General features: G+C 36.1%; 1 protein-coding gene across 6 annotated transcripts in view; it reads left to right on the forward strand.

The window, feature by feature from the left end:
* The window catches only part of SS18 (SS18 subunit of BAF chromatin remodeling complex), a 44630-nt gene that overhangs the window by 23250 nt on the left and 7366 nt on the right, over positions 1 to 14014 (forward strand). For 2 of the 6 annotated variants that reach the window (XR_015704094.1, XM_087754646.1), the window contains exons 5-8: positions 1587 to 1808; positions 10555 to 10722; positions 11436 to 11540; positions 13710 to 13802. Coding sequence is in view for 3 of the 6 variants with exons in the window: in XM_087754646.1 (XP_087610772.1) it covers positions 1587 to 1808; positions 10555 to 10722; positions 11436 to 11540; positions 13710 to 13802 (588 nt within the window). In the remaining 3 variants the exon portion in view is untranslated. The remainder of the gene's footprint in view (positions 1 to 1586; positions 1809 to 10554; positions 10723 to 11435; positions 11541 to 13709; positions 13803 to 14014) is intronic. The other 4 variants (XR_015704096.1, XM_087754661.1, XR_015704100.1 and 1 more) reach the window with 2 other exon arrangements.

Raw genomic sequence — 14014 nt, forward strand, 5'->3', positions numbered from 1 at the left:
TACCTCTTTTAGCTTTTTCACTTTCCTTGATAAAATAAGCTTATGTGTTCATTTCAATAAGGTGCCTTGAAAAGGGCAAGAGGGTAAACATATTCTTAAATGTATTCTCCATTTCTTATTGGCTTTTAGTAGCTGTGTTCCTTGATCATTGTTATCTTCTGCATCTTTTTGTTTGCAGGTCAGTCGGTATTGCCTCTGTGACCTTGTGTACAGCTCCTCTATGTCCTTATTTTAGCCTTCATTCTGTCTTAGATTAGTGCAGTTGTTTCTTTAGCCAAGACAGGACTTGGGAGCCGTTTACATCTGAAAGCAGATACTTCCACTCTCCCCTCCCCCTGCCACCCCCCCCCCCACCTCGCCCCAAGGAGACATGTAACCAAATCACTATCTTCCTACAACTCTACTGGCATAGTTTCTTTTAGGTTCCTCTTCTAAGTTTTCTGTATTTCTTAGGTATTTGTAGCTTAACAAAAACCCTGTGGCATGTTTGGCAACTATGGCATCTTCTCGGTGAACTCTGCAAGTGTATAAACACTTGCCTTGTTTACAGTTGACCTACTCTGTCACATGCTCTGGTTGTACATATCTTTATAAACTCTTAATGTGGTACTTGTCATACATATAATCCTAGCATTTCATTTACTTTTTTAATTTGTCATATTTATATCCAGTCACAGCTCTTACTAATTTTCCTCCTAGTAGCTGCTCGCTTATCCCAGCTGAAGTAATGAGTAAACTGATCAGATGGTATTGTGATGTTTATATGTTTTAAAATACCCATTGAGAGTAGATTTAATTCAGAGAACAGTCCAATTCCAGCCGATGTTGTCAAGAAGAAGGGAAATAAAGGGTGAAGAGATGCAGTTGGCCTCATGGGTATATGAACAGGTTGCTCTTCCTTTGAATCTTTGCAAGCATGAGAGGTGAGCTGATAATTTGATGGCTGTCCTTCCAGTCATCATCTCCCACCCAAGTAATCTGTAAATACAGTTGCAGAATATTGGCTATAGGTTATATGTTCAAACAATGTTAAATATGCCTTCAGCTATTTTTATTCTACATGTATTTGTACCATGTCAATGTTAATACTGCCTGACTTTTGGGAAAAAAAAAAACTTAACTGTTACTTTCAGAGAAGTGTCTAGTATGGTTTGTTTTTGAATAAACTGAAATGTTACAGCTATTGTAAAAATCATATGTGTAGCTGTGACAGAGCTACCAAGCTGTCTGTTAAACTGATATCGTGCAATTCAGGTTGAAATTCAGGGTGTGTTGTGCAGGTACTAAAAAGACTAGTTTTGCATATGATATAGATATAAGATGAGCTGTATGATATTTTACACCTTTGTTTTAGTAGCTTCAGCTGCTCAACAAAAGAAAATGTATTGCATAGTAGAGCTGAACTTTGACTGTTGTTAACTATTTTTTTTTTCTAAATTTAAGTTGGTCATGAACAAACTCTGTTTTAGCTTTGTTTTAATGTAATTGTATTTAGTAACTTTTATTTAGTTTTGTGATTCAGTATGTCTAATTTGCTTGTTTTATACTTAATGTAGAACCTTTCTTCCTTATTTTTCTTTCTGAAGGACCTAACCATATGCCTATGCAAGGACCTGGACCTAACCAACTCAATATGACAAACAGTTCCATGAACATGCCTTCAAGTAGCCATGGGTCAATGGGCGGCTATAATCACTCAGTGCCATCCTCACAGAGTATGCCAGTGCAGAATCAGATGACTATGAGCCAGGGACAGCCGATGGGCAGCTATGGTCCCAGACCAAACATGAACATGCAACCAAACCAAGGTAAGTGAGGTGCTTGTTAGCTTCTGTAAAGAGGAAACATCTTGGGTACAGACTTCTTTTAAAGGTATTTTCTTGTATATTTCCTTCTCTAAATGCATTTGTACCCATGTTTTGAGGACACTACTTCTCCTTTATCCAGTGTGTCAGTGACTTTTTATTTATTTGCAGACATTGAACTGTTTTCAGGTATTGTGTGAGAATCTGGGAATGGATCTGCTTTCATCAGTTTTAAGTTTGATATACTGTTTATCTTTCTCAGACTTTACACTTCTATCTAAGTGTTATTATTGCTCGAGTTGATAAAATACATCTCTACTCTGAAGTCTCTTGGGTAAATTGAAAAACTAAAGTCAGGTGGCCCTCAGATTTTTGTACCTAATTAATCTTTGTTCTCTGCTGCATGCTGTTTTAGTGTGGAATGACTGTTAATCTTAAAGAAATAAAATTCAGTTCCAGGAACAAATCCGCTACTCCCTACTGTTTTCAGGAGATGTCCTTGTGTATATAGTAAAATTCAAAACTAATTTTGTATCTGGGATATTTGCATAGCATAAACAGATGATGTATCCTGTTGACAGTATGGTCCTTGTTGAAGTGCAAGGACATTGCAGAATTAAAATATTACATTAGAGTCACTACAGACCAAATTATTAAATTGTATGTATACTGCATATTCTTATAAATGTGCTTTACAAGTCAGCAAGCAGTATTTTCAGTTTACCTGTTAAGTCTGTTACTACATTTGGATCTGGACATACTACCTGCTAGAAGACATACTGCAAAATTAAAAAAAAAAAAAAAAAGCTTCTGCCAGGTTACAGCAAGTATGGGTTTTTGTCCCAGTATGTATGAACTCTTATGGCTATATTAGCTGAAGGATATGACTTGAGTCGAAGTTTTCATCTCTTTTCTGATGCTGTAGGAGAATGTGTTTTTTTCTAAGGCTCCCTTCCTGGTCATTGTAGAAAAATAACCCTCCAGTGGCATAGGTTCTTCTTATTGCAGTATACTCTCGTTGAAGGCCAAAGCTCCACTTTGTTAGGTAGATACCATTTGTTCCTGAGCTGTACAAACAGACCAGATCACACTAATGAGTTTGATTATTAGATCACAGAAAGGTTCAAAAGAAACAAAAGACTAAGTTAATGAGAGACGAAAAATGAGTCAAGACGAAACAGCTGTTTCTGGAGTTTCCTTAGCAGTAGTGAAAGTGGGAAATCTGAGTCCTTCATTGTCCACATTGTTAATGACATTTTTCGTAAAATTTAACAGCAGAGGAAACAAAAGATAGGCACATAGCAAAGGAAAGAGTCACAAGTGGGAATATTTTTTTACTGTCTCTCTGAACTGGCAAGTTAGTTGTGTATTCTGTGCAATACACAATGGAGTAATTTTGTAAACATTGTAAGATGCTTTAGAAAAGTCCTGTGCATGCTTAGTTGAAATTTCTTAGTTGCAGAGAGTTAGCAATAAACATGTAGCAGTATGTGTGAGGGAGCCATCCACTAAGTCGCTCTACAGAAAACAACTTACTTTGTATGACTGGCTTAGAATTTAGGACTAGTGATTATTCCATCTAAAGTAGTGTTCTTTACTCTTCCTCATTCCCCTGCTGTATTTTCAGTACTCTGTCAAACTTGAAAATTGCTCATTAGAAATTAGGCAGAAAGACACTTAAAAGGTTTCTGTTCTGAACAAATAATAGTATTGAAGAGGCTTTGGGGAATAAAGCAGTATCTAACCAAATTATGCGTTCAAGAGCAAAAGCAAAATCTCTAGTTAGAGTAAGAGCTGGTACCACTGTCTACATTTAGGGCCACAGTAAGCTTTCACATTGGGTAATTCTAATTTTGTTAAATTTTGGCCCTTTAGGCTGAGACTTTTTCCATTCCAAATGTCTGCTTCAAGGCTGATTTTTTTTTTTTTTTTGCAAAAGTTTCACAGAAGTGGAGAGCCATTTCTAACAGTAGGGTGAAAAATTACGTTCTTTAATATATTTCAATGTCTCTCAAAAACATGAGTAAATAGAGCACTTCATATGTAAATGTAGGAGTGCAGGTGCCCCTTACTTTAGAGCAAGGCTTTGAAACTTGTCTGTTATGCCAGCAAGGTGCTATTTGCTGTTTCAGTGAAGATATTGTCCCAAATCAGTCAAATTTTAAATATCTGTAGGGGAAGAAGTCTTTAAATCTGAAGATGTGCATGTTTGTTACATATTGGTAGCTAAGGTTTTTGACCTAAGAATATTCCCAGTCAGGTCTACTTAATACATTTCCTCCATTTTCTACTCTTAGTTGTTGCATTTGTATTGAGATTTGGTGACAAACTAGAGGAAATATTTTTGTATCTTCACTCTCTTGTGACTCCAAGACAGCAGGTGAGAGAATGGTAGAGAAATCAGTGGGACCATGAGAGATTTAGATAGGTAGCCAAGATCCCGTTGGGCTGGGCAGAGGGTCTCAGCCAAGCAAGGACACTGCAGGTTTCTCATCTAAGTGAAGAAACAAGAATGAGCCACTATGAAATGTATTGAGGTGCAGTTTAACAAAAAGGAAATAAACAGATTGTGACTTGAAGATTTCTTAATTGGTAGCGTGTGCTCCCATTCAGAAACAGAAATAAACTAAGATTTTCTGAACCTCTGTATTGTTGTCAGGAGGCATTTGTGAACCCCTGAGCGCGCATTGTTTCTTATAAAGCAGTGATCCATATGGAGAATGAGAGATCCTACTGTATCAGTAACAGCACTAGCTGAATACAATGCTAAATATTCTGCAAGATAAGGCCCTAGCATCTCAAGTTGGCTGTTGAAAATTAGTAGATGTTTTTGACCTTAATCTTTCCCTGCATGGGTTCCCCATCTGTAGAGGAATGAATCTGATGGTAAGATTATAACATCATCTGATTTCACAGGAGTGTTGTGAAAGTATATTCATTGTGAAGATTTGGACATTTTAGTTACCAGTGCCACAAGAAAACCCATGAGTAAATTAATAATTCTGTCTTCAGTGTTTGACTAGGCATGGCATCTTACATGAACAATTAGGAGGAAACAAAATATTGAAATAGCTTTTCAGTGAATAATATCTACTGTGTCCTGAATGAGGTCAGTACTTCTAGAAAAAAAGCATGCTATGATATAATAGATAAAGACAGCATAACACACAGAAAGGTTTGATCTAACTTTTGGGTGGTTTTAACATAACTTTTTATGTGCATTTGCTAGCAAAACATCTTGCTGTATATACACATTTGGAGGCAGATGGTGTTAGTAAGAAAAAATGAAAAAGCACTAATTAAGAAATAAAATGCATAGTAACAGAACCGATTGTTGGATTTACTTTCTGTCTCCACTTCGTACTCATTATTGATTTGCACTACTTTATAAAATGCTAGCCAGGGAATATCTTAAATGAGAAGCAAAATTTTCACAGTATTGTTTTTATATAGTCAGTCCAGTTAAAATAAGAATCTTAGCCATTTTGGGCTTAGGAAGCAGAATGTTGTAAGTGGAAGATTCTGTAGACGACTCTTGATTAAAATACTGCTGTAGCAGCCTGGGACATCCACAAGGAATACTGCCTACTTTTTTGGAAGAGATAGGAAGCAGCAGGAGCTGGGTGAATGTGGGATAAACTCCTTCCTTATGGGTGCATTTCTTCTTTTGTATGGAAGCTATTTCTGCTGAATGAAATATTTCAAGTCTTGCCAATTTTTGACTTTTCAGAGGGGAGGTGTAAGCACGATTTTCTGGAAACTGAAACTTAACATGCAAATTCCTCTTATCTTATATTGAACAGATCTTTCACAGTCAGAGAATAATAATAAACAATAGAATTCAAATACTTTAAAAGTAAGGACCAAGAAATCATAGCTTGGCCATCTCAGAAACTTGGTTTCTTGGATCCTTTTACTAGGATTCTGTTCCTTTGCTAGAAGTGCTTGAAGCAAAGTTGCCAAACTCCCCAGTCTGTGTTTAATGTTGCTTGGGGTGAGGGAGGGGAGCTAGCTTACTTTTAACACAGCATATCATCTTGACTTGGTCATTTGCAGAAGACCAATTGTGTAATCTAGTGCTGAGATTTTTTCAATGACAGTTTCATTTACATCAACTTACAAAAATTCCATCGAAGTTTCAGAACTCTTTCAATTACAAGCAAATATGAAGCGATTGTGGAGACAGCAGAGATACGGCAGGTGCGGAATTCCTGTTCTTTTGTTGTCCACATAAAGAAACGAACAAAGATAGGAACATCCAGTGTTATCTGAAATAGAAACATATTCAGCGTATGACAGATCAGGATAAAATGATTTCTGAGGTTGAGGACCTTTTGTGAACGTCTTGCTGTCTGTTCATTCCCATGTAAGCAGAGGCTGTTAGTTTCAGTACCTCAGCTGCTTACAGTAGCCATGATGTCATGGACAAAGCAGGGCAGTCTCAATTTTTTGGACACCTAACCTATTAAAGAAAAATAAAATTGCCTCCACATTCTGAAGTGCCATCATGCTATAGCTGGATCTGTAGGATGTCTAGCTGTAGAAGACACTGCGGTTCTTCTATCTTGAAAAAACAAAGCTATAAACAGGTGGCACAGTGCTTGTTCTTTCATCTTTCTTCCCTAGTGTAAAACATGAAAGGCGATGCTGCTAACTAAGGAATTTTTTTGTATGACCTATTTTTATGTATTTTTTCCTCAAACGACACCTGAAATTATGGTTCAGTTTGAGATGAGAACTTTGTGGAATAAGAGAGTGTGGAGAAGTTTCTACTACCTTTAATTTGCAGCCTAAATCATACATTAGGAGTAACAAAAAATGTTATATCCTCAAAGTCTTTTAAGCTAGTGTTTAAACTGCCCTTCATGTTAAAACACCTTTAAGATTTTGGGTCATTTGACCAAGTACATCTGAATTGTAGCTTTTGTCAAGAACCTTGAGAAAATTGAAAGTTAAATTTACCCTACGGTAGAGTTCCTATGCTAGCTCTTGCAAGAGTTATCACCGTCACTTATGTTTGAAAACAAGCATTTTTTTGTAAACATGAAAAAAAAACAACAAAAAAGTTTTTTTTGCTGAGGGCTGCTGCATTGCTAGGCATATATTTTGTTATTTATGTAACAGTGGACACAATGACAAGATTTACCGTGGTAAATCTGGCATGGTGCACTTTGCTGATACTCTAGATGTGGATATCGGATTGCTTCATTGATACGAGTGCACATTGTGAAATGCCTAAAGAATAGACCTCCTCTTAGCGACAAAACTAACATATTTTTGAAGACTGAAGAAACGATAGCTTGTACTGCTGCTTTTTGGATATATCCAGCTGCTCCCATATCTTTTTAATCAGAACAGCAGAGCCACCAGTTCATTTGTGAATATGGTTCCTCACTTCTCTGCTTCTTTAGAAGTTTCAACCTTGTCAGCAGTTATTCTTGTCCTCTCATAGCATTTGCCATCTGAGTTTCAGCAGAAGAGACAAAGCTAAGGAGACATTTTTAAACCGCTAAGTTTTTCTGCAGCTCTTTCATCCTCAGTGCACTTCTGGTCTCAAATTTCTTAGGTTTATCTGGGACCCACTTGCTAGTTTGCATTTCTGTTTCTCTCTATTCATCTTGCACATCTGAAGACCAGGTTCTCAGTTTCCTGAAGTCATTTCTTGTCAGGAGACTGCCACCAGGTCAGTGCATTTATAAGAAGATCAGGTACCAGCCCATTTTTACTTAAATTCACATACCTTTTCTCCCCTATACGCGAGTTCTCCTTATGAGACACTGGCTGGAACAGTTTTTTTCATTTAGTAGGTGTAGATGACTTTGAAGTGAGTAGTTGAGGAAAATGTTGTGTATTCTTGATAACATAGACTATTTTTACTTAAACTGAACAATTAGCCGTTCAGTTTTCACCTATTGTCTGGCTTACTTTATACATTCACTTATTCCGTAAGACTGATTTGGTTCTACACTGTGCATTTTTCAGATGCCTGATTACTGACTACCAAAATTGCCTGCGCTCCTCACAGGACCTACAGTATTATTTCTTAGCTTCTTTTTCTTCAGGCTTTTATCCCAAGAATGCTTCCAGTGTATTGACATGTGACGGCTGCGTTCTGAATATACAGAAACATTTATAGGGCTTTTGTACTATTAAAGTTAAAATAGTTTCTTGGAAAGACAATAGTCTGCTTGTGTACTTGCATATTTGCAGGGATAGTCCTGCACAATATTTTCTTGGACTCATTTTGGACTCTGTACAAATCAGATATTTTTGTCCTCTGTGGAATAAACAGTTCTAGAAATTCACAAAAAAAATAAGAGGTTTTAAGGAGAGTTTTTGAAAGCAGTGAGCATTCTCTTGCAGCGCACAGTTTTGTGAACTTCTGTGTGTGAGGTCTTATCTGCAAGTCTGGAAGAGATCATGACTTCCACTGAGTGTAGGTTGTTGTGACCTGATTGGAGATTCAAGAGCTGTATTTTAAGTGGGCTGTAAAAAATATGTGCTACAAATATTAGACAGTCTTAGATCATGAAATAATGGTCTTAAGTTTTGACTTAAGTTTTGTGAGGGGGTTTTCTAGGTTAGCTTTATGTCATCTTAAGTATAATATGATGAATAAAAATAGCTTTATTGTAGGCTTGATTTTTTGAAAGAAAAAACAAATTCGAAGTTCCCTCACCCCTGAAAACTACCGCATAAAAGGATTCTGTTGCGTGAGACGATAGAGACCGTGGTTCTTCTTTTAGGTAGCTTCTTAATAAGAGAGAGATGTGAAGCAAACTGGAAGGAAGCCAGGCACTCCGTTATTAACACAATACACAGTCTGATACAGGGTAGTGAATTCTCATTGTGGCTCTACAAAGCGTTAATGAAGTTCTAATTTAAAAAGCAAACAGAAAACCTCTACATTGCACCACGGGGACCCAACACATTTTATCACATTGTATTGTGACTAATATTAATATTGTTAATTAACAAGCTTTCTTGAGATCTACGAATATTATGGCAACAAGTTTTTATTTTTTTTCGAGGGTGCCTAATGTTTCTCAGTACCTCCAAACAGAGGAGCAGTGAAATGGAATGATCTAAATTACCTACTCGTTCAGAAGATCAAAAAATGAAATATATTTTTGCTAAGTGAAAAATAATTACAGTATCTCAATTTAAACAATTTTTTTTACTTTAAATCTGTGACATGGACACTGCCATGCTGAAGGATAGAAGCATGACTGGATCATTTTAAGAGTGGCCAATATTTATCTTCAGAGGAAAATGAAGCTTAACAGAACTAAGACCACTTTACTTCTCACCCAGAGATTCAACACAGGGGTTTAATGGGATTTAGCTAACGCACTTTAAATTCATACCATTAATTAATTTGGCTTAACTTTCTCTTGTAACCCCACATAGACAGAATCTAAGTGACTATGTATTCCTTTCCTTACGTAAATCCATTTGCAGTATTGACTGCATCCAAGTAATTTTCCAGTACTGCGGTTTTTATGTAAGAATTTCTTCTTGTGCTCTAGCACCTAGTTATTTAAAAATATTAAATGCAATGGTAAAATCTAGCATATAGAAAACTAGATGATACCTTCCTCTTTCTCCTGGGATGGGGCTAAGGAGTGGCTGTGCTAGTTTGATGTTTTCATTGTTTTGGGTTTTTTTAGTAAGATTAGTTACTTGTCTTTGTAGTTTATAAAATAAATGAAAAAAAAAGGGGGGGAACAAAAAAAAGCTTTGGGTTTCACCATTATAAATTGTGCAGTATGTGTTAAGTGATTTGAATTAATACGTTATAAAAATACGTTGTTTGAGAAGCTTAGCTCCTTGTCACAACTCTTTTCATATTTTTAATACTGGAATAACTCTCTCCTGAAGCGGTACTACAGAGGAAGTGAGGAAGCTGTTCGTTGTTAAAAGTTACATCAACCTAACCTGCAAGCCCATATAATGAAATGGCATAATCATCATTTTCATTGCTGTATGGTGTCAATAGGGTGCTCTTTAACTGTCTGTTTTCATTACTGAAGTTTGCATTTCTCCAAGTTCAACCTTAACCAGGTTTTCTCAGCTGATAAAACGTGGACAGTACTTGATCTTCCGTGGTCTCTCCCTGTGGCTCATAGAAACTTGGTGCAGCTTGGTATGATAGAAGATATTTGTTACTACTTGGGACTGTTCAGTGGTGGGCAGAGCATGTATTCCCATGGGCCTTTCTGCATACTGCCTGTTGTGTGATTGCCTGACTCACTGGTACACGTGGTTTGTCTTTACAGGCTAAATAAAATTGTTTATTTTGTGATAACAGCAAAGTGGCTCGTTGGTGGACTATTAACAACAACTACATGTGTATTAAAACTATGCCTCAAGGTGTTCACGATGTTAAATAATTTTTCTATGGCTTATCTAGGTTTCACCATCAGGTTTTCATCTACACTTTCTTTGCAGATGCTTTTTGAAACAAACAAACAAAAAATGGTAAAAGTGTTTTAGTTATCTTTGTGCATGAGTAAACTAATGTCTGTGTAGTTCGAAGAAAAATGATCCAGAAAGCAGCCTTATTTAGGCTGAGTTGTATGTTGTAATTTGGTTACTGAACTGATTGCCTGCATTTGCATAGGTCCAGAAACAACGAATCCTTATGAGAGCACTAGAAATACAGAGCCTTTTTGAGTCCATTTTTAAAGGTTGGGTTTTCCATGTTCTTGTGTTACAGAAGACTTATTTGCTACTTTGCCTTTTACAGGTCCAATGATGCACCAGCAGCCTCCCTCCCAGCAATACAACATGCCACAAGCAGGTGGCCAGCATTACCAGGGGCAGCAGCCACCTATGGGAATGATGGGCCAAGTTAACCAAGGAAATCATATGATGGGTCAGAGACAGATTCCTCCATACAGGCCGCCACAGCAAGGTAGGACTTCACTTCAGTGTTTTTACATTGATTTTAAATAACCATCTTTAAAACTATTTTAAATCACTTCCTTACTTACACCAAATTTTGATCAGATCATTGGGTATCACAGACTTTGTTTGCAGACTCTTTTTGTTACCCTCTTACGAGTGGTTCTTGCAGCAGCAGATTACTGGTATCACCATGAAACGTGAAGACAAGTATTTCTTTTGTTTTGAGTTCTTTCTGACAAAAAGTATGTAAAAATATGCATCTCAAATATGCTGATGCAGAATTCTGTTTCAGTATTTAAATGATAGTTATAGAAAAGGAACAGAGTATCTGCTTTGTTCTGAATTTGTTCAGTTACAAAAAAGGAACAACGTTCCACAATCTTGCTTCTTTTTTTTTTAGTCCTTTTAGAAAAGGAATAACTTTATTTTTTAATACCTTAGTCTTTTATACGCATGTTCCTAAAATGAGCTCAAAACTGAAGTTAGATATCTATGTGCTCAATCTAGTGCAGCCAAACAACTGTGTGTGTGTGTATTTATATAGAGAGATATATTTAATTTTTTTTTTTAAGTAAATCAGATTACATATGTTGTCTGAAATGCAACGATATGGGTGGGGAGTACATTTGAGAAATATTTCTCATACTAAAATCAAAAATTAGCAGGCTTTATAACAGAGAAAACAAGTTATTTACGTATTGACTGGTTGTGGTTTTTCAGGCCCACCACAGCAGTACTCAGGCCAGGAAGACTATTATGGGGACCAATACAGTCATGGTGGACAAGGTCCTCCAGAAGGCATGAACCAGCAATATTACCCTGATGGTAATCTCTCATAAATGTTAACTTTCCCATTTTCTATACCTGCCCAATATTAATGTAGTCATATGGCCAAAATTAGGGAATGGGGCAAGAATAGTCGTTGAATGAATATCACACCTTACATTTACAAAACCTTCCAAATTTGGAATTGTTACTACAGTTTAAGTTACTATGACTAGTTAATTTTACAACTTACTCAAAGTATGTAATTTGTAATACTCCCATTTGAAACTCTTAGCAGCAGTTTTAGTATTTCAAAGTGAAAATTCTGTAATTGGTTTACCTAAAAGTATGGAGGGTTCTGTAGCGTATCTAGTATAATTGAGATGAATTAAAACAGTCATACCTTTATTACAAATAAGAGAGGGGGCGATATCCTTTTATTAAAGATTTTATTGAAGTGGAAAAACTTGGTGAAAAAAATACATTTTTTCTGTAAATATTCTATTTTTTTAACTTAGTGTTTAGTTTTAATATGTCGCACAAATGTGTTATTGCTGCTATGGATGGTATGGGCCTTGAGCTTAATTTTTACAAAGGAATAAAATGGTCCCTGCCCTGAGGAGCTTGTAATTGTGAATCCTCTTTAGAAGTCCCTCCAGTGCATTCAAGACAAGACCATAACTTTGAATTGCATAAATCTGTCCTGCCTCTTGGAATTTAGAGTGCTGAAGGCTATTGGGTTGTGTTTTAAGTTAGAAAAGTTGCAATTAACCTGTTTTTAGGCTCAGCAGAGACTGGGTGAACAAAGATGCTGACTCATGACTACTATGATAACCGTGTGTGCAACTTAATGGTATCTTATCAAGTTCAAGGAATGTGGTAGATGTTAACGTTTTGAAAATGTATACAAAGCAAAGCTGTGTAATTGCCAAAGCAACTACTCATTGCAAATAAAAGGATACAAGTTAGTTGTTTGAATTTTAATTTCTGTTAAATTGATTTTAAGATACATCAAGCCATGTCTATACAAGCTTACATGTGTTATTTCTGGAGATATATGTGCAGAGTTATTTTACAAGTTGCATTAACTTGTAATTATTAAGCTCTCAGTTTGGACCTTTTACGTTATACACATGAACTTTAGATGGTTACAGGCAATTTACTGTAGTAAGGGCAATTGGATGTGACCATTGACAGCTCTGTGGCAGCACAGGTTACTTCTCTAAGACCTATTCCTTCTAAAGATTCATTCTTTATCATTACCTCATTATTACTCTTATATAGAATGTAAAGAGAATGTAAGACGTGTAAATGGTTATGTATTTGTATTAGATTCAGTCAGTGACATAAGGTAGAGTTGCAGAATTAATTACAAAGACCACTTAGTTTTAGAACTATTTTCTCCTTATTTTTATTCCAAAATTTTATTCCACATGTATATAGTTTGTATAATTTTATTTCAAATTTAAACAAAATTTTGGCTTGTTTTCTTGACCAAGTTAGCAATAAGATATATTCTGGTCATCTGTAAGGCAAAATCTATTTGTTCTAAAAACAACAACAGGTGGGGTGCTTACTGCATGTATTCGTTTCTTTATCAGAGATACCTGTAGTCTCTGAAAAGGAAGGTCCATTTGTAATGATCCTACTCAGGACTGGAATGTAAGAGGAAAACTCATAGGAATTTTGTTTGTAGGGCAAACCTTGAGAATGTTATTTTTCTGTCACTTAAAAGCAAAATTTAATGTAGACTGTGGTTCATAACTTCATTGAGCTTTATTTGTTATATTTCACACTGCTTTTAGCATATGCTTTTGAATTGGAGATCAGCAGAACAGGTGTTAGACAAAGTATGATAATTGCTTTCTTTGTTCATTCTAATTTAATTCAGGTTATTTACATGTGAAAGGCCTAAATGCTTTCATTTTTTTTTTGAGTGAAAGATAAAGTACTTTTTTTTCCCCCCAACAAGGATTATCAGAAGGTTAAGACCATCCCTTGCTGTGATGTTGCTAAAACTACTGCATTAAGCCTTTTTTTTTTCCTGTCACATGTTAATTCAATATGAAAGGAAATCATATTAATAAATCTTTGGCTAATACAATTGAAAATTCTTTTTCATGTATATCCAGTTGAAATTTTTTTCATTTTTCTGAGAAATGAAATATTTTAGGGTTTTCACTCAGAGGCCATTAACGTTTCTTCCTGTCTCTTGTCGAATTGATGTAGGTCATAATGATTACGGTTATCAGCAACCGTCGTATCCTGAACAAGGCTACGATAGGCCTTATGAGGATTCCTCACAACATTACTACGAAGGAGGTATCTATATACCTTCACACACATACGCACATACATTCCCTTTCCTCCCCCACCCGCAACGGGAACAAAAATTCTTGCACAACACAACTTATACCCATGCAAAGCTCTTGTAGAATACTAGTTGCTGGCTGTCTTGAAAATCGCAGGGAACTTGAAGCGTTCAGAATAATTTCTTGCAAACACCTAAAATATATAACCACAATTTGCCATTT

Source organism: Nipponia nippon, unplaced genomic scaffold (assembly GCF_047370975.1).
Source record: "Nipponia nippon isolate SJK-2023a ecotype South Korea unplaced genomic scaffold, ASM4737097v1 scaffold_1, whole genome shotgun sequence".
In the NCBI taxonomy this organism is placed as follows: Eukaryota; Metazoa; Chordata; class Aves; order Pelecaniformes; family Threskiornithidae; genus Nipponia; species Nipponia nippon.